Source organism: Oculina patagonica, chromosome 1 (genome assembly GCF_052425735.1).
Source record: "Oculina patagonica isolate OP01 chromosome 1, crgOcupat, whole genome shotgun sequence".
NCBI lineage: Eukaryota > Metazoa > Cnidaria > Anthozoa > Scleractinia > Oculinidae > Oculina > Oculina patagonica.
The window spans coordinates 8590711-8614749 of record NC_135758.1 but is presented as its reverse complement, the minus strand read 5'-3'; the positions used below and the strand labels follow the sequence as shown (position 1 = coordinate 8614749).

The 24039-nt window shown below is 38.8% G+C and overlaps 1 protein-coding gene and 1 pseudogene across 3 annotated transcripts; both read right to left on the bottom strand.

Moving 5' to 3' along the window:
* Positions 1-1966: 1966 nt before the first annotated feature.
* On the bottom strand, positions 1967-13771 carry LOC144654296 (uncharacterized; annotated as a pseudogene). Its single transcript, XR_013570893.1, has 7 exons — positions 13715-13771; positions 9902-9965; positions 8076-8148; positions 7941-7965; positions 7426-7497; positions 5537-5599; positions 1967-4984 (listed from the first exon to the last, which is right to left on the bottom strand). The product of XR_013570893.1 is annotated as an uncharacterized LOC144654296 (transcript).
* Positions 13772-15794: 2023 nt separating this feature from the next.
* Positions 15795-21298, bottom strand: LOC144654357 (uncharacterized). Of its 2 annotated transcripts, none has more exons than XM_078514490.1 (3): positions 21203-21298; positions 16831-19728; positions 15795-16666 (listed from the first exon to the last, which is right to left on the bottom strand). In XM_078514490.1, exon 2 carries the CDS (start codon positions 19715-19717, stop codon positions 16835-16837), a length of 2883 nt encoding a protein of 960 aa, XP_078370616.1. In that variant the 5' UTR covers positions 19718-19728; positions 21203-21298; the 3' UTR covers positions 15795-16666; positions 16831-16834. The 2 variants fall into 2 exon arrangements, with proteins under 2 accessions (XP_078370616.1, XP_078370625.1); XM_078514499.1 differs by lacking the exon at positions 21203-21298 and adding an exon at positions 20999-21063 and having other exon boundaries at positions 16831-19725.
* Positions 21299-24039: the final 2741 nt, after the last annotated feature.

The window sequence follows — 24039 nt, the reverse complement described above, 5'->3', positions numbered from 1 at the left end:
TATACTAATTTTAGTTCTCTGTCAAATGAGATGTTGTCTTTGACAAGATTTGACTTCAATTTGCTAGGGTAACTCTAGCTTTCTTGTTAACACATTGTTCACAAAAAGAATAAATGTACAAGTGCTTGGGTTACCCTACGTTTAGCTCTCATTGTGAACAGGGCCTGTGAAACTGATTTTTAGCAAATGTTAAAATATTGCTAGAAAATAAAGTAGGGAACATGTTGGCCATTATGTGATTGATATGTTGGTCTCTGAATGGAGAGGTCCAGGCTATTGCAATGGCTTGGCTTGGGTTGTGGTTTGTTACTCGAGAGACAAGTTACTTTCACAGTGCCTTTTCTCCACTCAGGAGTTAATGACTAACATCAAACTGTTTGGCCAGCCTGAAAAAATGCTTGACAATAATATCCTGTAATGGGTTAGCATTGCATCCAGGAGGTGTAGAAATTCTCCTATTCACTTCATGCTACAGAAAAGTGAGTTAAGCCAATTGATGAGCCACTGAAATGCTATGATGGTCAGGATTGTAGCAGACTTTAACTTTACTTAGACACAAGCCGCATTGTGCCAGAGTCCCATACCTACTACAGCTCAAAAAGCAGCTGAGAGGTCTATGGTTTTTACTCCCCACTGGAAAGGATGCTAGTCCATTACAGGGTTACCGGTGCTCCTTGCTTATAAACAGGCTCCCTGGTAGGGTATAGAATGCATCTCGGCAAGGTCTTCATACCCAAACCACTCGGCTCACTCTGCAAATGATTGTTTTTTCTCTATACCCCACCAGGGAGCCTGTTCACATGCTACGTTATTCCTTTACCATTTTATTCAGCCTTCTTTCCCAGGAACACAACGCAATTGCCCCAGCCAGGGCACGAACCCAGACTGTTTGACCCAGTTTCACTCCGGCAGGTTAAGGTTAATCATTCTAGGACCATCTGAAGGTGTCAAGGCCTTTATTTGTGCGACTTTAGGCGACTTTTAGGCGACTTTGTGCGACTAAAGGCGACTTTAGGTCCCAGAGTAGACCTTTCTCAAGTTCATGCTAACCCAATGAAATTCGCGTCCAAAGTAGCCCAAATTTCGGCATCGGCAGCCGCCATTTTGAAATGGTACTTAGTCCCTAGCGTTTCCGTGACATCATTCCGTCCGGCTAAAATTGGTGGGAATCTTGAAGTGCAGCTCATTCCCCATCGCTTTTCTTCGCTCTCATTCAGTTGTGAGTGAAATTCGGCCCCGGGTTGTACAAATCGATCAGAATAGAATATACCAAAATGTACCTTGTAGTTGATCGATCATTTCTTCGCCTTCACTTTTCTCAACACTGGATAACGAACACGTTCTGACTCGAAACGATGTAAAGGCTCAAGGGTAGCTATACCCTTGGACAGAAGGACGTCACGGAAACTCGCCTGGGGACTAAGTACTGTTTCATAGTGGCGGCTGCTAATGTCGAATTTTGGGCTTCTTTGGACGCGAATTTCAGTAGGTTAGCATAGGCTTTAGGAGCTGAAACTTCGGCGAGTAACTAAGCTGTACGTATACTTTTTATTGGCAAGGAGAAAAAGATAGGCTGAGACTGCGATAACGCACCGGCATCATTAATTCAGCCGAAGGCGACAAAATGACGGTAAATAATTGAAAACCAAACAGCAAAGCGCAACTTAAGCGAATAACAATTTTAGACATTAACAAATGCTACAATGACAGCAAAAAGCCAAGCTGGCAATACCCGAATATTAATATACTACTTCTGATTAGCTTAACATACCAATAATATCCTCTAAATGAAAACGCAAAGAAAGTGAAAGAATATCTGCTGACATGCAGCTAGTTGTGTGTTTCTTAATTAACAGTGTTAGAGAAGTACGGCTTTTTGCACGTGCCATAAAATGGAGTGTTCTCTAATAACTAGATTTCATAAGATCGACCAAAAGCTGCAGTAAATACTAAGACTGTTCCTTTTTCAGTTAATGGATCACACTTGAGTTAGGTCAGAGAAAGTTTTGACACTTATCTCGAAGTCTCCACACTTGTTCATCCCTTTTGGTGGTTGAATCAGCCTGTCAGGAGCCTCATTGACAATTAGTCCCATTCCCTCTAGCTGGTGCACCTCTATGTGGCAGTGAAGAAACCAGTAGCCAGGGTTATCAGATAGGAAATTGATGACAACATACCCCCCAGCAGGGACCATAACTGTGTCTTTTCTGACCGTATGGCTGTCGATATGAAAATACATTGGCTCTTTTTTTCCAACTTGGTCTTGTACATCTTCTGTTGTCGCATCCCTCTTTAGTACAGTGTTCATCATCGCAGTTTATATCGCTGTTGTGGTTTTTAATGAAACCAGTTGTTTGGTCATATTCTGGATATCCAACGCGAACAACGTGAAATGTGTGGCCATGAAGGTGAATTGGATGAGCGTTTTGCCAAGCACCAAAAGCTGAAAACACCATTTGAATAGTTTCTTGATAGGGAATGTTTATGATATGAACACATGAGCACTCGGGTGTCGACGGATTGCAGTCTGCCTTAAGGTCACACTTTGTGTCCGATTTTTGGAACTCTTCATTTTGGGTTTGGGGAGGAAAGGAGGGAAGGATAAAGTTGCGCCCATTGACTGCACTTGTTTGAGAGTCACCCTCAAAATTGAAGTTGATGAAATGTCGGCAATCATTGCAATCCATGGGACCTTTAGGGTTTGCATTTGGAAGCTCATTAGGTGGAGTTGGCAAAAGCAAACGCAGGCTATGAACATTTATACAGGTAATGTAATATGATGGATGAAAGTCCTTGAATGGGCAGTTTACTGCTTTGCATGGGTTGTTTTTGGTACACCGTATGGGAGGAGAGTTATCTTTGATTTCTTGATATTTTGTTGACGGTACATTAAGATCCGGATCATTTGAGTCACTATCCTGTTTGTAGTGCAAAATAGCCTCCGCTACATGTCCTAGGGACTTGTAGGGTGGTCTAGCGCCACTTCTATCAATCTCCAGAGTCTCCGCACGCATCCAGTAGTCTTTCCGTCCGAAAGTATTTTTCGCACTGAGTAGAAAGTCGTATCTCTCTCCGGAATGAATGATGATGTAATCAACGTCTTCTACCGGCTGAATCCAATAGCCGTCAGTACCCACCACAGTCAGTTTATGGCCATCAATGGAGAATCTGTAAGCATATAGCCCTTGTGCTCCAATTAAACGAAAGCGATATGTCTTTCCTGCCTCAACAGTAAATATACTCAGTCTAGTTTTGATGTAAGGAACATCAGCATGCCTGCCTTTTCCATTTATAATCCCAGAAAAATACGGAACAGGCCCAACCTCTACTTCTTCAAAACTGTGTGTAGGTTCATACCGGTGGTCATCCGGAGTGGGCACCTCGCCAAGCGGTTTGTCTGGATAAAAGCCTAAGCTTGCATGGATCTGTGTGAATAGGTCCAAGGATGCCTCATGTTGCCAGTCTAGAAGCGATATGGTGTGCTTTTCTGGAAGGTCTCTAAATGCACCATGTTTTTGGAGTCTAGCTTTGATTTTCTTCATTCTTTCGGGTTTTTCTCTAACTATGAGTGAACCATAGAAGCCATCTGTTCTCTGGGCACCGCTGTGAGAATGATACCAAAAAGTCCCAGCAGGACTAGCAGTGTACATGTATGAAAAGCTCGATGACGGCCCTATCTGACATTGGGTCACTTGCCCTACACCGTCAAACCAAGGTGTTCCGCTCTGGTGCATCCCATGCCAATGAATTGAGATACCCTCAGTGGTAAGGTTGTTGTGAACGCGAATTACAACTGTTTGCCCTTCGTGGACTATCAAGGTAGGTCCAGGAATCTGTCCATTCACGGCTATCGCCAAACGGAACGTCTTACCATCAACAAACTGGGGATCAGTGCATTTGGTGCTGTCCAATGTTGAACATCTTCGATCAGTTTGCAGTGGCACAGGTGTACCATCTTTGTCGTCCAAATAATAGATCACTCCTTGCGATCCTCGCAGAGCAATTCCTGTAGGTTCATCCACGGACAACTTTTGATAGCTGGTAAAGGTTCGAATTTCGTCAATCTCAAGGTTAAATCGGCAAACCTTCGCATGTGCACTGCAATCACAAGTAGGACTGCCGTATAGACAATTGGTGGTTTCTTGAGCTACCCATGTTAGTTTGATGTCTTTCGCATTGTAAGGATACTTGTACTCTTCATTAGCATCAAGCCACTTGTTTAGTTGTGGATCATTTGTCAGAGCCTCGTACTTCTTATCGCCAGCCTTTGCAGAAATGCGAATGGATGCTATATACCATCCGTCATCTCCTCCATTCTGAGTTTGTAGGTGAATGTCCTTTATGTCAGATAATGACACGCACTGTATAGTTTGAAACCGGCCTGCAAAGTGTAACTCTCGCACATAAGGTTGGCCACGTTTCATAGGTCCTTCAAGTTCTGCCTGACGTTTTTCATTATTTGATAACAAGATAACTATCAAGTGATTCTTGCCCCATCTTTGTGAGAAATCAGCTCCATACTTGTTTCCAGTCATTGCATCTACACGCATGTAAGTGATACAGGATCCCGCGACCGCTTTGGTAAGGAGGTGCTTTTTGGCATTATATGGGGAAAGATATTTTTCATCGGCGTCCACCCACATACTGAAACCTGGGTCGGTGGTCAGTTTGGTGTACATCTTATTCGTGCCCGCAGTGTAGGTGTCGATGGATGCTACGTACCATCTATCGTCGCCTTGAGCCTCGAGATAAACTTCCTTAATGTCTTTGTCAGTGCAGATAAGTTGGGGTGTAAAATCACTGTGGACCTTCAGTTCTATTTTGTATTGCGTACCTCGATACTTGTCGTTTTTCATTTCTGCTCGATACTTCATCCCATTGTTCAGAGCGATCACCAGTTCTGGATTATTACCATAGCGACGCTTCTGACCTCCTCCATAAACGTCTCCCGTCACCGCTACAACCTTTACATAAGCGATGGATCCTATGCAGAGAGAATCAAAAAGCCATTTCTATCGTGAGAAATAGGGTTTTTGTTGAAATAAAGTGCTAAAAGTTGATATTTTGAACAAAAATTAACTTTTAAGGTCTTAAGTCTTGGAAATGAATAATACTTTCATGATGTTTGTTAAACTGTCTCTCGACGATGCCAAAATAAATGTTTCTACCCGTACCATCAAATTATTTGTTCACTGGCAAATATCACTAAAGGTGCATCCGGACTGCAACTGAGGCAGTTGAATAACTCTTTTATAAAACCTTCTATGCTCTGTTTTTCATTTTCTGTCAAAAATTTTTTACAAGGAATAAATGCTCAGCCCGCTTTCCTATATAGCTATTTTACCGAATTTCCGATCTATCGCTGTGCCATTGTACGAACCGGAAATACATGCTATATCCGGAATGTCCTCTAAATTTCTAGAAAATAAGTAGAAGGCTTATTCCTTCAAAGTGACAGTCATGTTCTACGTCAAAAGTGAGGGACGGGGAAAATAAGATAGAGAAATAACATTTAAGTATGAAATAATGTTATTACCTTTCATAACAGACCTCAGTACATAATCGTCTTGAGGGTTCTCCGGTTTGTTGTTTAGTAATTCTAAGAAGAAAATTATGATATTGACAAAGGTGGAGTTATTTCCAGGGCGAGAAACTAGAACGGTGACTCACAGATCAATCAATTATTACATGAAATTATAGAACATCAAATGTGAGACTCCTCCCGAGGCCTTCTACTTAGCGCCAGTCTAACGTCGTGTGTTATCGGGACCGACTGTTTTGGGTTTGATAGCGGACTGGGTCTTTCTGGCGTCCTATGAAGTAGAAACCGTTTTCGGTTGGCTTAGCTGATCAAACTTTGAACAACTGATTTAACTTTCAACCCGGTTTGAAAATGCTCCAACTGTTTCAGCGAAAACAGTTTGAGTATTGTTGTATTAAGGGAACTTCCACGAAACCAACTTAAATTTTTCTGGACTGAGGAAATATTTTTGCTTCGTTGTTTTTAAAATCTCTAGGAAAGCGTGTAGTCCCTTGGAAAGAAAAAACGAGAACCGCTCTTAAATTGATTCTCTTTCAAGACTGCATTGCAGTGGTTTTAAAATCAGCATTGGACCAGCTTTAAACAAAACCAAACATTACTGAAATTACATGGGCCAGTCATAAATTAAAAGATGAATTCAAATGTAACGACGAAGTTTAATCAGGGTCTGACTGAGTTTTATGGACCTTGTAATAAAAATTGAGCCTACACCTTTCCCAAAATTTGCTGAAAACGCTTTTCTTCTCATTGGTTTATCCACATTTTATATTGTATTTGCACAACTACTACAACATAACGTGTGCCTTAACCTACAAATCGCATTCTAAGGCTAGAGTAATAAGCAGTTTCCCCACACTGTCCCTCTCTTTGAAGAAAGAGACGAGAAAAACTGCGAAAAGGGGCGGAAATCGGCAGGAAGCGGTACGGAAAGTGGGTAAACATAAACATAAACCGCCATATTTTTAGCTCGACTTGAATTTACCTTCATTTAACGCTCATCGGGGGGCAAGACAAAGAGGGTAAGAGGCGGAAGAAGAGAGTGCGTGAAGCAGGTTTTCTAAGAAAAAATTACAACAAATATGCGACAAAGAGGAGGGAGACACCGCGAAAAGGGGCTGAAAGCGGCAGGAAATGGTACGGAAAGGGGATAAGAGGTACGGGAGGCTCGAAAAACCCTTTCTCTCCCCCCCCCTCCCTCCCCCTCAACCAACTGACCAAAACTGAAACGGATTTTTTTTCTTTAGTCCAAGCCTTTCTGTACTCCTAAACGTTTTTCAGAAGAGACGGTCCTTTTTTAAGAGTAGTTTTTGCGATTGAGTCTGGTTTTAACGATCGAGACTCGTTTTTACGATCGAGACTCATTTTACGATCGAGTCTAGTTTTATGATCGAGTCTGGTTTTCACGATCGAGTCTCATTTTTACGATCGAGTCTCGTTTCTTCAAACGAGTCACGTGTATAATTCGAGTGTGATACGGTTGTTATCGAGACTCGTTGAAGTGGTACTCGTTTCCCAGCGACGACTGATCCCATCTCCACACTGTCCCTCTTCGTTGAATAACTTAGTATTCGTAGTAGCTAGATCATGTGACGTACTCTTTCAATCGAATTCTTTAGGGTTCAGAACGTCCTTTGCTTGAAATGTTGGCACTTAACGGAAACCAAATATTTTATATTTCCTTTTTTATAGTTTCTGCTTAAACTATGAGCGTTTTTCTCGAAAAACTGTACAGGTCCTCAGTAAAACAGATCCCTCGGCCATGTCTATTGTAACTTATTACGTAAAACCCGCTGGAGGCACTTTCTGGGTGCGCTATCGATCTTTGATGACGACGAAAGACTACTCTTTTTTATACAAGATGTATTAATAATTAAAGAACTTACTTTCCCGGTCAAAAACTTGGAAGTTCGTTTCGTGAGATTCCCTTGGATTCTCGAAAACTTCTTCGAGTATGTCTAAAGTTAAGAAAACAAAAAGTTTTTGATTTAACTATGCCAGACAAAAATAAATAAAATTAAATATATGATTACAAAGGTATAAAGAGGAGACAACTAAAACTACTATGGAAAAGTTGCTTTATCATGCAAGCTTTTCTTTTAGCCCAGTGCGCGAGTAATGCAAAAATTGTAGTTCACTTTGGAAACTGGTGCATGACTGGGACAACAGCAAGCGCGCATGCATCGGTAAGATCGTTTGGCGGAATTTTTTTTTTAATTAGTCATGGGAACTTGGAACATATCGTCCATATATAGGCCCACAACTTATTAGATGCAATGTTTGCTGAATTACCTAATTTTAAATACGGACAACACCATCACAGTAATTCACAAGAATTCGAAAAAGCAAATAACAACTTGTGTTTGTTACAGTTGTGAAAGAAGCCAGTAAAATGACTAACCAGGGTCTTTGACGTTGATTTCGTCCTGTTAAAGAAACAAATTAATCATATCAGTATTGTAAAAGATTTCAAATAATTCGTACTTGAGGAATCTAACTGGCGAAGTACGGAGAGGGACTGGGTTAACACACTTACCTGAGCCTGCTTACGAGCAATTGATGGCGCCACGGCCCAAGTGATTATGAACAAAGTAAAACACTTCATAGTCCTGCACAATGAAGAAAAGAAATCAATAGATTATTAAAAGGTTGGTTATGACGAGTAAGTGCTGAGTCAAGTTAAAGCGTTTCAAAATGTTTTGGAGTGTATGACGTCATCACTTAATTTCGTTGTAGTTCGGTTCTATCTAGAATTCGTGTAACTGAGACGAACAATAAAGTAGTAAGCTTCTTATTTTTAGTTGCAGTTATTGAAAAGGCCTGTTTTTTTGCTACTTAACACTTTAACCTGTCAGTGGAGTCTTAAAAGTGACGTCATCATACTGATCTCTGTTAAACGGACACCTCTCTAATACGGAAACGACGTTGTGTCCCTTCGTTGTCCGTATTAGAGAGGTTCGACCAAATCATTTTAAAGATATATATCACTTTAAATGCTAAAAATATAAAAAAATAATACATGTTTCGGATGAAACATCATCCATCGTCAGTTGTACAGTGAGTAAGAAGACTAAAATGTGCAATAAATAGTATAGCAAAGTGTGATGTTAACAAGAATAAATATTACTTATTAACCGAGAGTGAGGTCATTATAGGGGAATCTCAGACCGAGGCCTCGATGTATTGACCGAGCGATAGCGAGGTCAATACATCAAGGCCGAGGTCTGAGATTGCCCTGTAATGACCGAACGGACGAGGTTAATAAGTTATTTATTATATGGCCTTTTAGCGCTATTCTAAAAATATCTAAAAAAAAAACACCGAGGTGAAACTCGCTCTCGCTCTCTGTGGCTCTCTTCGGATCGTCGCTCATACTAAAGAAGTATCGGTATGCTAATATTTTTCTTTCAGTTTAATATTGAAAAGATAGTTACATTTTGTCGGTATTTATTGTCGTTTTCGCAATTGCGCTAGTAGCTTTTACTCACAACTCAAAAAACCGTCGAGCCGAGAAAATTTTTCATAATGCCCGGTCATTACAAGAAAATAATGCCCGCTCAGCAGCCAATCAGAGCGCGCGTACTATTGTAGCCATATAATAAATAAGGATAAAGGCGCGAAACAGAAAAAAGTGTAACTATTAAACTTAAAAAAGGAGACTAATTAGTATGAAACGGATAAATTAAGACGGTTTCCGCTGAACATTCGAGCAATAAAGGCAAAAATAAAGATACCAAAAAAACTCAAAGCATGTTAACAGTTTGAATACAGTTAAGAAGAACTTATCGAAACTTTAGCCCTCAAGCTGTCTCTGCGAGAGATAAATGAATTTGAAGTTATCCGTATTTTAGTTAAAACGGACGTTTCGCATCAGTTCAAAACAAAAAAACATGCATTTTAAGCATTTTTACAAGGTTTGACATTAAGTTTCTCGAGAATGCTTTAGAATTTAACCGGGGGGTCACTTATATAAATGAATTACAGTGAGATGTTTCAAATAGTATACAAAACGTTACCGTTCTTTGAGTAGATTTTTGGTTAAATAGTTTTTGCACTTATTGCTCGAACTTTCAGCGGAAACCGTCCTAAGATGTTTGACCTGGGAACTTAAGGACAGCTGTTCCCAAAGGATGTGCATGGCTTCCTTGAATTTTAATTGGAAGCTTGTGGACGCCGAGTCAAGAACCTCAAAAAATCCTCTGAACAAAGGGAGGGACAATTTTCAGAACCCCTCTTTAAGCACCTTAGGGGTTCTGAATATAAAAAAAATGAACTTTAAAAACATCGCGTGGTTTATTAAAGTGATATCCTTCTTCGTGCTACTACGAAGTCCTTGGTAAAAAAAAATAACAAGTTACCGACCTTGGCTGATCAGCACAGTTTCTTAACTCCACGGAAAGAAGATTTTCCTGTTACAAACTCACCACTAAAAAATAAAAAACCCAAGTTGGTTTTCTACACCCTTTATACTACTCATAAACAATACCCATCTACTTTCTTTTGAAATTTAAGATAATTAAGATCGATAGAAATCTTCTCTTTCCTTAAGATCATTAGAGAACTTTTGTAGGAGAAAACTTGTGCTATAGATTACAAATCAAATTTTATAATCTATATATAGAACTCATCACTAACACCTTAAGTAACACTATATAATTCTTGTCATATTTTGTAGGCTTTCACGCACACGAATGGCGGCCAGCAAAGTTGACATCATTCTGCATTAAATAAGTTTAAAGCGAATTTTACAAACCCCACGGTATTTACTGAATGATTACGAGATCAATATGCATCCACCACCCCAACACTCCTCCCACCCCAATTCCCATCAAAAAATTACCTGAAAAGCTACAGTTGTGGTTTCAAAATGTTGAGTGATCGTTTGTGGGAATAGGGCAACCGACAACAGCTGCCAAGAATTAATTCCCTGATCGAAAAAGAGATGTCTGAAACTGAAATTAGTACAGGGAATCTCATCTAATCACAATTCAGCCATTCTTTTGACTGTTTTTTCGAAAAAAAATTGAAAAACTTGTTTATCATAGGACTGTCGATGTATTTTCAAGATTGATCTTAACGAAGTGCGCAATGGCTTTTAAACACGTGACCAGCTTACGTCAAGAAACGTCGACATCAATAAGAGTCCACCAATTTGTTGAAATACGTTAATTGAAAAATTGTCTAAGATCTTTTAAATCTTTAAGATATCTTTTAGATAATAAAAATGATTTTAAGATTATTAGCCGTGATTTCATAAACAAACATGTGAAAATAAGCGAAAATAACCGATGTTTCGGGGTCTTCATGACGCCACTGTCAAGGTAAGTTTATAAAGATTACAAATTCTGCGTGTTCAAAAAGTTGTTACGTTAAATTTACATAATAAGACATGCGAGGCAAATTACAGAAATACTTTTGCACGTATTGAATCTGATTGCACGTTGAGAGTTGGTTTGAGTTCTCTGATGAATAACATCTCGTGCACTAAGCAATCAAATTTATTTCTGCATTTCTTAAAATCATTAAAACGCCTCAGTAGGTCTTCAGGGACCTTTCCGTGTTTGTCTTGATAGTGTTTATATATGGACGATGACTGTTGTTTATGTCCTTCCACACGTGTGTGTAGGTGTCCGCTCGTTTAACCTACATAACTCGCATCGCACGAGTCACATTGAAAACGATACACAACGCGTTGTTGGTTGATGATTTGCGGCTTCGGTTCTTGAACTTTGAGGTCTTGGTCAATTTTACGGCTAACGAACACGGGTTGTACAGTTCTCTGCACCTTTAGGCTAAGGTCCTTGAGTTGTTCCTTGACATAATTTGCTGACTCTTGGTCTTTGAATGGTATGACCACTCGACACTTACGCGAAAATGTGAACACATTACACCGGTACTTTATAACCTTCACTGGCTACCTATAGAAGAGCGCATAATATTTAAGCTGCTTCTTATAACATTCAAGTGTTTGATGGGCTTAGCCCCAACTTATCTGTCTGATATGATCAAGAGATATGTTCCGAGACGTAATCTACGTTCCATGAATGGCCATCGCTTGGATGACGTCGCCTATAATTTGCGCAGCTACGGATTTAGAGCTTTTTCTGTAGCCTCGCCACAACTTTGGAATGCCTTACCTTTAGAAATTCGATCGTGCAATGGCATTTCAGAGTTTAAACGCAAACTAAAGACACATCTTTTTAGGAAAGCTTTTAGTTAGATATTTTTATAATTTAGTGTATTTTTACAATTAACTTAGGTGAATTAGTTAGTCTTTTTATTCTTTTTAATTCTTTTATTGATCTTTTATTCTTTTTATTATATACACATTGTAACTTTTTTAATATAGATATGTAATTTTTAATTGTGAATAACTTGTAAAGCGCTATTGGTTAGAAATAGAAATAGCGCTATATAAATAAAGTATTATTATTATTATTATTATTATTATTATTATTATTATTATTATTATTATTAAAGTTCCTTACCCAGTACTTTTTTCTTTTTTCTTTTTAAATCTACCTAGGTGCAGCTTCAACGATAAAACACGTATTTTTGGCAAATTTGCTTCTTAGATTGAAATCGTTTTATTCAAATTTTTTAACACCTCTTTGAGCGTATGTTCGCGCGCGAAATCACTTCCTTACCGAGTACCGTATTTACTCGAATAAGCGCCGCCCCGAATAAGCGCCGCCCTCGAATAAGCGCCGTATTTGGAACCAAAAAGTTAATATGCGCCGCCCTCGAATAAGCGCCGCAGTCCCGATGCGGCGCTTACTTGACAAATTCCGTATAACTAAAAATAGCACTACAAAGCAACTCTAAAACAGCCTTGGAAAGTCCTTTTCATCAAAAAGCGATGTTTCGCAGTTCAAAGTTATTATGTTTACCGCTCGGCCATTATTTTTTTCTATCCAAAATTCTTACAATACGTAGTTCTGTTAACGTTGAACTTTGTCGGGACAGCAAACGCAACAACTCTCTTTCGTAAGAGAAGAATGCTGACAATCAAAAGACCCTTCTTTTAGTTACTGTAGACGTTTCGTCTAGATAAGATTGTTTGTGGCGTTCAATTTTTAAATAAGCGCCGCCCTCGAATAACCGCCGGTTTTGAGGCGCGAAAAATTTAATAAGCGCCGCGGCGCTTATTCGAGTAAATACGGTACGTTTTAATATTTAGTCATTAAAGTTTCTTAGCCTGTATTTTTCATTCCATTCCTTTTAGGTCTACCTAGCTGCAGCTTGCTCCAAAAATCACCTAATTTTGACAAATTTGCTACTTAGGTTGAAATCGTTTTATTCATTTATTTTGATGACAACGCTTTCCGCTCTCCCATTGGCTTGGTATAGATAAAATTCACACTAGGCTACCCCTCCCTCTAATCATTTTATTGTCATCTCCCAGATTTGGGAGACACGTGACCACCCTATGCCAGGGTCTCTCTTCTCTCGCTCTTGGGGACGGAGACAGGGAAACCCTAGGAACGAGGTTGCTTTTCATTTCGTTCTTTTTTGGTCTACGTAGGTGCAGCTTGCTCGGAAAATCACCTATTTTTGGCAAATTTGCTACTTAGGTTAAAAACGTTTTATTCATAGATTTTGACTCCTTTGCAAGCGTTTGTTTGCTCGCGTATTCAATATATCAAGTATATTTTAATATTTAGTCATAAAAGTTTCTTACCCTGTACTTTTCATTTCGTTCTTTTTAGGTCTACCTAGGTGCAGCTTGCCCGAAAAAAAACCTCCCATTTGTTAGTTCAGGTAGTCAAACGACATATTCCTCGTTTTCCAAGATATCAAATCATTTTATTTGAGACCCCTACTATCTGTGTTTCAGCTCATACACAGTTTCTCAAAGGCAAATATACCACATCTTTTGCTGGAGAAATTTATTATCCGGATAAACAAATTCTCGTCAATTAGTTACTTTGATCAAAACTCGATGTGGCTTTACAGAACTGAATTTACCGTGCTTAAAGAAGTCAAACCGAAATAGAGTTCAAATGAATATGCGACATCAACTTGAATCATTGCTTTAAAATAACAAGGATGCATTCAATTATTGGATTTTGTAATCACGGGGTTACCTTTTGAATTAAACTCGAACAGTGTTCTCAATACACTATAATAGAGCAACATAGTATTAAAATAGGAAGTCAAAAGACATTATCTTACCTTTCTACAACAGAAGTATCTATACCTTTGCAATTCCGTTGAGTCTATGGTCTCTCTTACCACTGTGTTTTGTGTAATGCACAAAATTCTGTCGAGTTTAAGTACACAATTAGCAGAATGCTATTTTGACATTTTACCATATTTGTTATTGGAAGTCTTAATCTAATGTTTCACTTTTCCCTGTGTTTCAGTTTTCATAATAATCCATGTCACGGAACAAATTAATCTGAATGTATTTTGTAAAATACTTTACCTAGAACTCAACATCTTATGAATTTAAGAATTGCCGTCTTGTTTTGTAGACAGGAAAATGGCCACAAAAACAAAAGTTGCCCTCAGTATCGAGTTTATTGCTACAAGAAAAGTATTTTACCTCGAGACACATGGACAAAAACTCTTTATTTACAACGAAAACAAAACGCGGAACACAAGGTTGTGCTTACTACGTAATTATCCGATTCTACTTCCCCCCAAAAAGTAAAAACATGACTGTCACAGTGTTCTGAAACTATTGCCAGTGAATTACGGCGAGGGACCACTATTTATGTTTGCTTTTTATTTAAGTTATTTTCCGTGGTTTTTGTCTTTATATCGCTAAGCAACCAACAAATTTATCTTAGGCATATTACGATATAAGAATCAAGCCTATGGTTACTTACGTTGAAATTTCAAATAAATTCGTTCTCAATTATATATGCAAATAAAATTTGCCTCATATGGGGGTCTGATATGGTAGGTTATGTTCCAAATCTATTAGCCAAAAGTGACAGCGCCGTTTACCAGAACAACAAATAGCATGAAACGTTCATCAAATACTTGTTTGGTACGCCGTTTTCACTCGCCATTTATAAAAACCTTCAAGAAAGCTCCTTGACGATGTATTGCCATTCACGTAATTTTTTCGCTTTCGAGTGAGACGAAGTCTTGATCACTAAGTATACCTCATAAACAAATAAACAGATTCATTTACATGTAAGTATATTCATCAGCTACTTTGGAGCAAGACTTGAGATAAATATACTGCACTTGAACTAAAAATTGTAATGATTTTAATTTAAATCTACATAGGCAGCAGGGATCTTCCCTTTAAGACAAAAATGACGAAAGCAATACATTGTACCTTTCGATTTCGACCGAAATGGTTTGTCAGTAAAACTGTCAAATTAAATGCAGTGACGACATTGAACTGACTTCAGAAAATTGGAGTCATTATCTATATTATAATGAGTTGCTCTCAACCAAAGTGGGACAACGTAAACTTTTTTTTTTGCTTTTAGTTACTTTGCTCCAGTATTTGTGGAGCTATTTTTTAGAATTATTGGAAAGTATGTTGCTTTTCTTCCTGTTGATGACATTTTCTTGCCACCACTGCAAAGACCTCATTTTCTTTCGAATAATCGTTCAGTGACAGAATTGGATGCAGCGAGAAAGACAGAGGAGGGGAGCCCGGAACACAATGCAAAACGTTTATGAGGGCATCCACAAAATCATTTAGGTGAAATACCTGTTCAGAAGGCTAATAACTTCCAAATATATTAAATTATACTGTAACGAAGAACGGACGTTTTCTTAAGCAAAGTTCCACCGATATAGGAAATATAAAGTCTCTTCTTTTCAAACAGATAAAAATGCCGTTTTGGTTACGCGACAAGAAAGCTACCTCTTTTCTTGAAGGCAACAGTCGGCCCAAAATTTAGGAAAACAAGATTTCGTTTCCTAAAAATTCCTGCCACTTTGATTTTCAACAAGAACCTAAACAGATCCAAATGTGTTGGGTTGTTAGTTGCGCAAAAACGTCTTTAAAAGTTAGATCTAAACGATGTCAGTTCGGTAAAAGAAAAATGGCATTCCAGATCTACTGTGAAAATGTTTCTCGCTTGGTGTCCCTGATATTTTAATAAAACAAGTAGGGCTTATTAGAAGGGGAAACATAAGAGCATTCTGAGGTATTTGCTATACATGATCACAGGATTGATGCATTACTTTCTATTTCATTGGATATTACCTATTACATTTGTATATATGATCACTGGATTGATTTCATTGCTCTCTATTTTATTGGGTATTATTAAATGTAATTGTCATACAAATAATGATGAAACTAATGGTGATGTTCGACATCATATTTACATTGGAGAAAGGTTAAAGCTGAAGATTCGTTGAAGACCATAAACATTAATGCCATGCGTTTAAATTCAAGTGATCCCCCACAAATGAAAATAGTGACGATCATTTGATAACGAAACTCTTGTGCTTCGGCGGCAAAATACTTTGCAATATAAATTATTCTCCGTAATGAATAGCAAAAGCTGACGACAAAATGGATAGGTAAAAAGGTAAAAATTAAAATCAGTAACATGCAAGTAATGACAGGTTGATAGTGAACAATTATTCACCGAAGTGGAGGTGGCCAGTGGTGGATGTTTACAGAGCCGCGACATACTCATCATTCTCATGACTTGTATATCGCCAATTTCAAAGGTCTTTATCGTGACATTTTATTCAGTCTTGCACTGTGCAAGATTACCTTGAAATTAAAGTAAAACGTAAACGTATACAATAGTTCACTGTAGGAAACAATCACCAAACATAAAGAAGCGACAACAAAGCAAATAGCAACAAGAATGCTTAAGTTGCTGAAGATTGACACGGGTGCAAACGACGAACTTATAAAATCTAAGCTAAATTTTTCAATTAAGATGGCAATCCTTCATGCAACCTATTGATGCTGATGAGGGGTGAATTTCATGCGATTAACTTAATCAGTGCTTGCGAAGCTATCGACTATAATTCGCAATTCTGATATGCTATGTTCAAATTTCAAGGAAAACGATAATTAAACTAGTCTCTTATTTCGAGGGTCTTCCACTCATTGCCACACGGCCCACATGCCCCTCGTCATTACTTCGCAAACTAGTGCTCCACTGTGTGTCGATCTTTCTTGACAAACACCTAAAAGACAAAAGTAAAGCAACCAAGTTAATATCAGTTGAATGCGATGATATCCTTTTATAGCCAATGATACTGATAAAGTTCCCTTCCAGACCTAATTTTAAAACTATTAATACTATGAGACAATGCCAAACACGCGTTCACTTTTTCCAAATCCAACTTACCCATTCATTTTCCAAAATCAAACGTCACGTTATCACCAATCAGCATAAATGGAGCCCACTGTCTCACGTGGTTAAAGCCGTTAGCTCTCATCCACTTCATGGCCTCGTGAAGCGATTCACTAGCACTCTCCCCACGAACAAGGTGATTGTAGAAACTCTTCATCATCTGCTCTGTTGCACTGTCTTCAAGGGCCCACATTGCCACCAACACTGAACGTGCACCGGATGCTAAAAAGGCTCGAGCAATTCCAACAACTCCCTCGACTTTTATCTCTCCTTTACCGCTGTGACAACAGCTGAGTACCACAAGTTTTGCATGCAGCTGAACTCGCGAAATGTCATTCATTGTTAACAAGTATTCTTCTTCTACAGGAATTTTGTTAATGGGGCGAACAGGGGAAAGGGCGATTTCTCCTCTTTCAGCATCACCATGTGCGGCAAAATGTATCAGGCTCACTGAATTCATCCTCTCAAGTACCGCCTGCTTAGTTGCTTCCTGTCCTAACATAGGCTGAACACCCAGCAGTCGTCCAATCATGGCTGCTTCATTCCCCGCACAGGGTAATCTAGATATGTTCTTTTTCCTTCCTTTGTAACGCACCAAACCCACATCAGGATCACCCACTATCAGTGCACCAGTCTGACTGTGATAGTCTGCTGGACTATCTTGAATGAGCTTAAGAGTCGTCAAAGAAGGAACGATGCGAATCCTGAAAGTCTCCGATAAATATTTTCCTCTGTTATCCGGTAACGCTACAAATGGAACTTTGTACAAAGAGCGATCAGGAACAATGATGATCTCGGGTTCCTCGAGAAAGTCAGCCACAGGAGCGATGATCATTTTGTAACACAAAGCAAGGTTCGTTTCGGGAGTTTGGTTTTCTTCCTCCTGTTTCTCGACAATTCGGAAAGATGCAAGGCTACCTCCCTGGCATACGTTAGATGTCCCTGTGGTATCATTTAAAGAACGATCTTCGCAACTCTTCTTTCTTACAATACCAAATCGTCTAAAGTTTTCAGCGAAAAAGTCATCCAAATGTCCAACTAGTCCGCGGTGAAGAGTGTTATCATTTGTTTTTATTTCTCGGAAATGTGTGGCACCCCTTCTTTTTAAAACCCGCAAAAGTATTCTCTGATAAGAATAAGAGATATAAAGACAAGTGCAGTTTCTCTCCTTCTTCACGATGCTTTCAAGACCGACCCAAGATTGTGGATCAGGTGAGATTTGATTCTCCAGAGAGTACTGAACTGACATTAAATCTGCCAGAGCCCTGGCCCGTCCAAGCTCTGAAACATACAGAGCCTCCTGAGGAATTCCAGCAGCACAAAACATCGAACTGAGCATCCAGTAGGGAAAAAGATGCATTTCCGTAAAATGTATCTTAAATTTGTCGTTGTCGCCAAGAAAATGTCGCAATTTCTCGCAATTATGAATACTTGAAAGGAGATATGAAAAAGCTTCTGGAATGTTCTGTTGGACAATTTTCATCCGCGCAAGCCTGCAAAGGGATACGAATTGTTTTTGAACGTCTCCGATCTCTTGACTTACTGCAAGTGCTTTCTTAAGGTATTCTTCAGCCATGACATATTCACCAAGGGAAAGAAACACATTTCCAAGGTTTCCGTAAGCTGCTGCTTCTGCATCTCTGTTACCGATTTCTTTTATGATCACAAGTGCTTTCTCTTGATATTCTTTAGCCTTGACAGTATCACCAATAGCGAAAAACACATTTCCAAGGCTGCCGTAAGCTGCTGCTTCTCCTTTTCGACCACCAGTTTCTTTTGTTATCGCAAGGGCTTTTTGAAGATAATCGTTAGCCTCCCCATATTTACGAAGGATGAAAAACACATTTCCTAAGTTAACGTAATCTCTTGCTTCTCCATCTCTGTCTCCGGTTTCTTGTTTGATGGCAAGTGCATTCTCGATAAACACTTTAGCCTTGACATATTCACCAAGATGCAGAAAACACGCTCCCAGACTTCCGTAAGATGTGGTTTCACGATTCCTGTCACCAATTTCTTGACTGATTGCAAGTGCTTTCTCGTGATAATCTACAGCTTTGACATATTCACCGAGGGAGCGAGAGACATTTCCTAATTTACTGTAATCAGCTGCTTCTCCAGTTCTGTCGCCAATTTCTTTTCTGATCGCAATGGCTTTCTTCAGGTATTCTTCACTCTTAAGATATTCATCAAGAGATAGGTAGATATTTCCTAGTTCTCCGTAAGATGTTGCTTCTCCTCTTTTATCACCAAGATACTTTTTCATCGCAAGTGCTTTCTCCATGTAATCTTTGGCCTTGCTATATTCACCAAGAGAATGGAACGTGCTTCCCAGGTTTTCGTAGCATGAAGCTTCTCCAATTCTGTCACCAATTTCTTTTTTGATTTTTAGTGCTTTCTCAAGATTATCTTTAGCCTTGACATTCTCACCAACCGATAGAAACACAGTTCCTAGCGTTCCGTAACATGACGCTTGTCCTTCACGTTCACCTATTTCTGTAAAGATTTTCAGTGCTGTCGCGCAGACCTTTGCTGCTTCGAAGTGATTACTTTGACGATGATACAATTTAGCCAATTGTAAGCGTAGTTTACCTTCTAAACCTTTTTCGCCACTTTTGTTGTACATCACAAGAAGTTCTCTGCCGTATTTAATTGCATTTGTGTAATCACTGATTAGACAGTACGCCTTAAACGTTACGACATATATGATATTAAAGTATGCTTGTATTACTTCTCGTTCTTTTATGATAGCTTTGGTGTTGAGGATGTAAAGGCATTCCTTGCACAGCTCGATTGCCTTGAGTGCACGACTGGTGTTGAGAAGAAAGAAGGCGACGATGAGGCCAGTAGAGATGGCTCGTCTAATCTCGCCAGTGCTGTTCATGTCAAATACTTCTGTCGAAATAAGAAGAAATTAAAAACAAGTGAAATAAAATTTTAAAAGGTGCTATCAATGTCTTTGCTTTATAATCGATTAAGAGGAAAATGTATAAAGTTTAGTTTGCATATATTTTTTAAACGTCTTTGCCAGTATCCACTGTAGCAGTGACTATAAATGATCATGCCCTTCTTGGCCAATTCTGAGTAGTCTGCTCGACCAATATCTTCTGGTCATAAGGGAATGTAGCAAAGGCTCTTTTTAAAGGTGATTTCAATATGGTATCGATCGATCGTGTTTCTTGCGCCTGGCTGCGCACTATGGGAGTTTTGATCTAAAGCCAGACTTTTCCATGCAACCGCCTCAACTCTGCCGTTAACTCAATATAATGTTTGCAAAAGCAAGGACTAAATTTTATAAGATAAGATCGAAAAATTTTGAAGGGCTTGATTTCAACGATAGACCAGAACAGCACTGTTTGAAACGATGTTATGATTTCATAGCTTCTTCGTGCTTGCGCAGTAAAATAAGATGTATCCGCCGCATGAATGCGCACGTGCGCTTGTTCCGTACTTTTTATGGCCGACTTACGAATGGAATTAAACCATTGTGTTATTTAGTCATCGTTTGGCCTCATTTACTACTGGCTAGTGAACTCCCGACCATGTTACACTGTTTATCTCAAGCCGTTCTAAATATTTCTAACATATTCCCGTTTTCTCAGGTATAAGCGTGTCTTTACTCTTTAAATGTTTCGCATCTGAACCATAGTGCTTTGACAAAATGGCGCATAGAAGTCCACATATCGCCATTTTTTAACACGTAGAATTTTTTAATAAAGCCCAAAAAAACTTAGTAAATTGTCACGATACCGGTAATGTATCAAACTTTGAACTGTGAAAATCAAAACCTCATCTTTGAAGTACTTGTCTCAATTGTTTTTGGCATATTTCTGTCGTTTGACCGTGGTCGACGACGCGTTAACAGCGTTGGCTTACAGCAGGATCGAAACACCAATAAATTCGACACAATTAGTTGCCAAAGCGGAATGCCAACATCAAATAGGTCAACACCAATGTACTAAAAACAATTTAAAGATTCCTCTACTAATATTTTGGAACGCATGTACATGTAAAAGCTTTACTCCATTTAGCACCTCAGAAAACAAAAGTCATTTTATCCGCCACATATAACGCTCATTTCACAACTGAACGTTATCGTAAACATTTCTAAAAGCTATCCTCAATTATCTTGGGACAAAATTGGACTTAACCAGACAGAACCTACCTTGGTATGAAAGGTCAAAATCAAGATTAAGTCCACATTAATCTACGTCAGCAACTGGAATCTTTGCTTCAAAATTACAAGTACGGATTCAAATAATAAATTTTGTAATGGCGGGGATAGCTTTGGATGTGAACGGAGATCTCTCCAGTACATAAACAATGGAATTAACTAAACTTATAATAAAGTCAAAAGAAGTTATCTTACTTTTATAGCACAGAAGTAGCTATTCCCGTACAATTGCTTTCAGCCTGTATCGAGTTGGTGCCTGTATCGAGTTGGTGTGATTCAGTCGAGTTTGAGTTGATAATTGTCAGGATGCTATTTTGCCTCTATCATAATTATTTTTTTTAATTATTACACTTAGAATTAAATTTCACTTTTCCCTGTCTTTCATTTTCCGTGATAATTCGTGTCACGGAGTAATCAATCTCGCAGATGTATTTTATTACGTTATAATCCGATTCTTCTACCCTGAAATATCTTAAAAGTCAAATCTTTAGAAAGGAAATACACGACTGTACATCACTGGAAGATATAGTTTGCGTCAAAACCTGCAAGTAATGTAGCGCATTTACTCGAATAAGCGCCGCCCTCGACCGTTACATCACACGAAAAAGATATAGTTTGTGTCAAAACCTGCAAGTAATATACCGTATTTACTCGAATAAGCGCCACCCCCGAATAAGTGCCGCATTTGGGACAAAAGAGTTAATAAGCGCCGCAGTCTCGATGCGACGCTTATTCAAAGAATTTCGTTTAACTAAAAACAGCACTAAAAAGCCATTGTATAACAAACGTGAACATTTCTTTCCATCAAAAGCGATGTTTTGCAGTTCAAAGTGATTATTTTGCCGCTTGTTCATTAGTTTTCTATTCAACAATCGTCAAGTCCCCAGACTTTGCCAGGACAGCAAGCGCCATTTCTCTCTTCAGCAAGAGATGAATACTGACAATCAAAAGACGCTATTTTCAATTACTGTAAAAGATTAGATTCTTTGTGGCATCCATATTTTAAATAAGCGCCGCCCTCGAATAAACGCCGCAGTAGAGGCGCGAAAAATTTAATAAGCGCCGCGGCGCTTATTCGAGTAAATACGGTATGTGAATAAAATCATTAAAAAAACAGTCATGACGAGGGACTGCCAGTCATATTTTATTACTGTACAAGTGAACTTATTTTGTTGAATAACATCGAATTCTTTGAAATTTTACCTCACCAATCATATATTTGGGAACTTTACATAATAAACACTTTGTTCTTTAGACCTTCAGTTAAACAGCTGATGTGGACCTACCTAAAATTATTATTTGAACGTAACTAATAAAAATGTTGACAGAATCAATCGACTGAATTATTATATTTCTGAGTGTAATGGGTTTATTTAATTCTGCCCAGTTTACAGAACATCCGAGGCGGTCATCGAGTCAGTTTGCTTTATACACCCTTGTTGCCTGCCATTTATAAAATTCTGTAAGAATAACAGACGGTGCATTTGTGTACCATTTATTTCTAAGTCGAAAGGCGAATGCCCGAAACGGACAGTCGTGAATACAAAGGATTATCTGGTGTATAAATTACACTTAGTTTAAAACTCTCTCTCCCGGTTTCTTTTTACAAAGCAGCTGATTTGTCATAAACGCAACTGCATTCTCTTCAGCAACTTTGGATCAGAATTCAAGATAGAAATATTTCATTTTTACGTTTCCAAGAATTAACTGACAGGGATCTTCCTACCAATGTTACATCACTTTCTAACCTTTCAATTTCAAGGGCAGTGAGTTTAAATACAAAACAACAGCATAGAATCAAACGGCGTAAAGAGAGTTCATCCGTCTCTTCAATCGTAGCGCCTATACGTGTACAATTTCGCCAAGCTTATAACTAGCCCCGTGAAACCGAGTTTGCAAATGGGCATATAACCTGTTTACAACCAAACATAAAATTAGGGCCTGACACATTTAGCCTAAAATAATTCCTTGGTCCGCGGTTTATACGATGTATGTATGTACGTTTTCGCTTTCGAGGTGAAAAGATTTCGCGATTTCTGAGTATACCCAGGAGGGCTCCTTGTATACCTTGTAAACAAATTTTAGTGAACTTCAAGCTCTTTCTTAGGGACTGGTCAATAAGTACAGGGGGGGGGGGGGGTGGGCCGGAGCAGAAAAGGGGTGGGTCATCAGTTTTTGAGCCCTCGAAAAGGGGTGGGTTATGTAATTTTGATCTACACGTAGGGGGTGGGTCATCTTATTTATTCACTAACTTTTAACTGTTATAGTTCCAAGAAAAGTTATCAGTATATAAAATTGATAAATTTCTCCATGTAAGCAGGTTTAAATGAATTTCTAGCGATTTCAAAAGGCCCAAATATAAAAATTTCTCGGGGGAGCATGCCCCCTGACCCCCCTAGATGGCTTGTAATCATAAAATCAGTTTTACCTGACTCTCTTTAACCTGCGTAGATTCACGCTGGGCTTTAGGCCTTTTAATACCAGTAAACTCTTTTCTCAAACAATTTGCAAATATGAATGATGGACAGTGGTTGTATTTTATGTTATTAATTTCTGTATAAAAATATGAACTCTTCAATAATTGATTATGAATTAATATCATATACTGATTCAGTTTTTTGCATATGTTTGTGTCTAAATTTCCCCATGGACTTAACACACAAATATGTGGAAAACTTACAAAAGGCTAGTATGAGAAGTGATAAATTCATCCTTCTTTGGTGTGTCAAGAAATGGAAAAATACGTACATGGAACAGCAGTGTCCATCAGGGAAAATGTCTATGTAGGGAATTTCACTTAAAAAGCTGAAGTCAAATAAAAAATCTCCAACCACTAACAGATGATAAAGAAATGATAGGTCCCTTGATTTTTTTTTAGCAAAGGGGGTGGGTCATGTAATTTTCAACCCCCTGTCAGGGGTGGGTTAGTCAGTTTTGAGCCAGACGGAAGGGGTGGGTCACAAATTTTCGAGTCACCACTTTTCCAATTGCTCCGGCCCACCCCCGCCCCCCCCCCCCCTGATACTTATTGA

What these genes read in the sequence shown, in the direction of transcription:
- LOC144654357 (XM_078514490.1), bottom strand. Translation starts at nt 19,717, where the DNA reads ATGAACAGCACTGGCGAGATTAGACGAGCCATCTCTACTGGCCTCATC.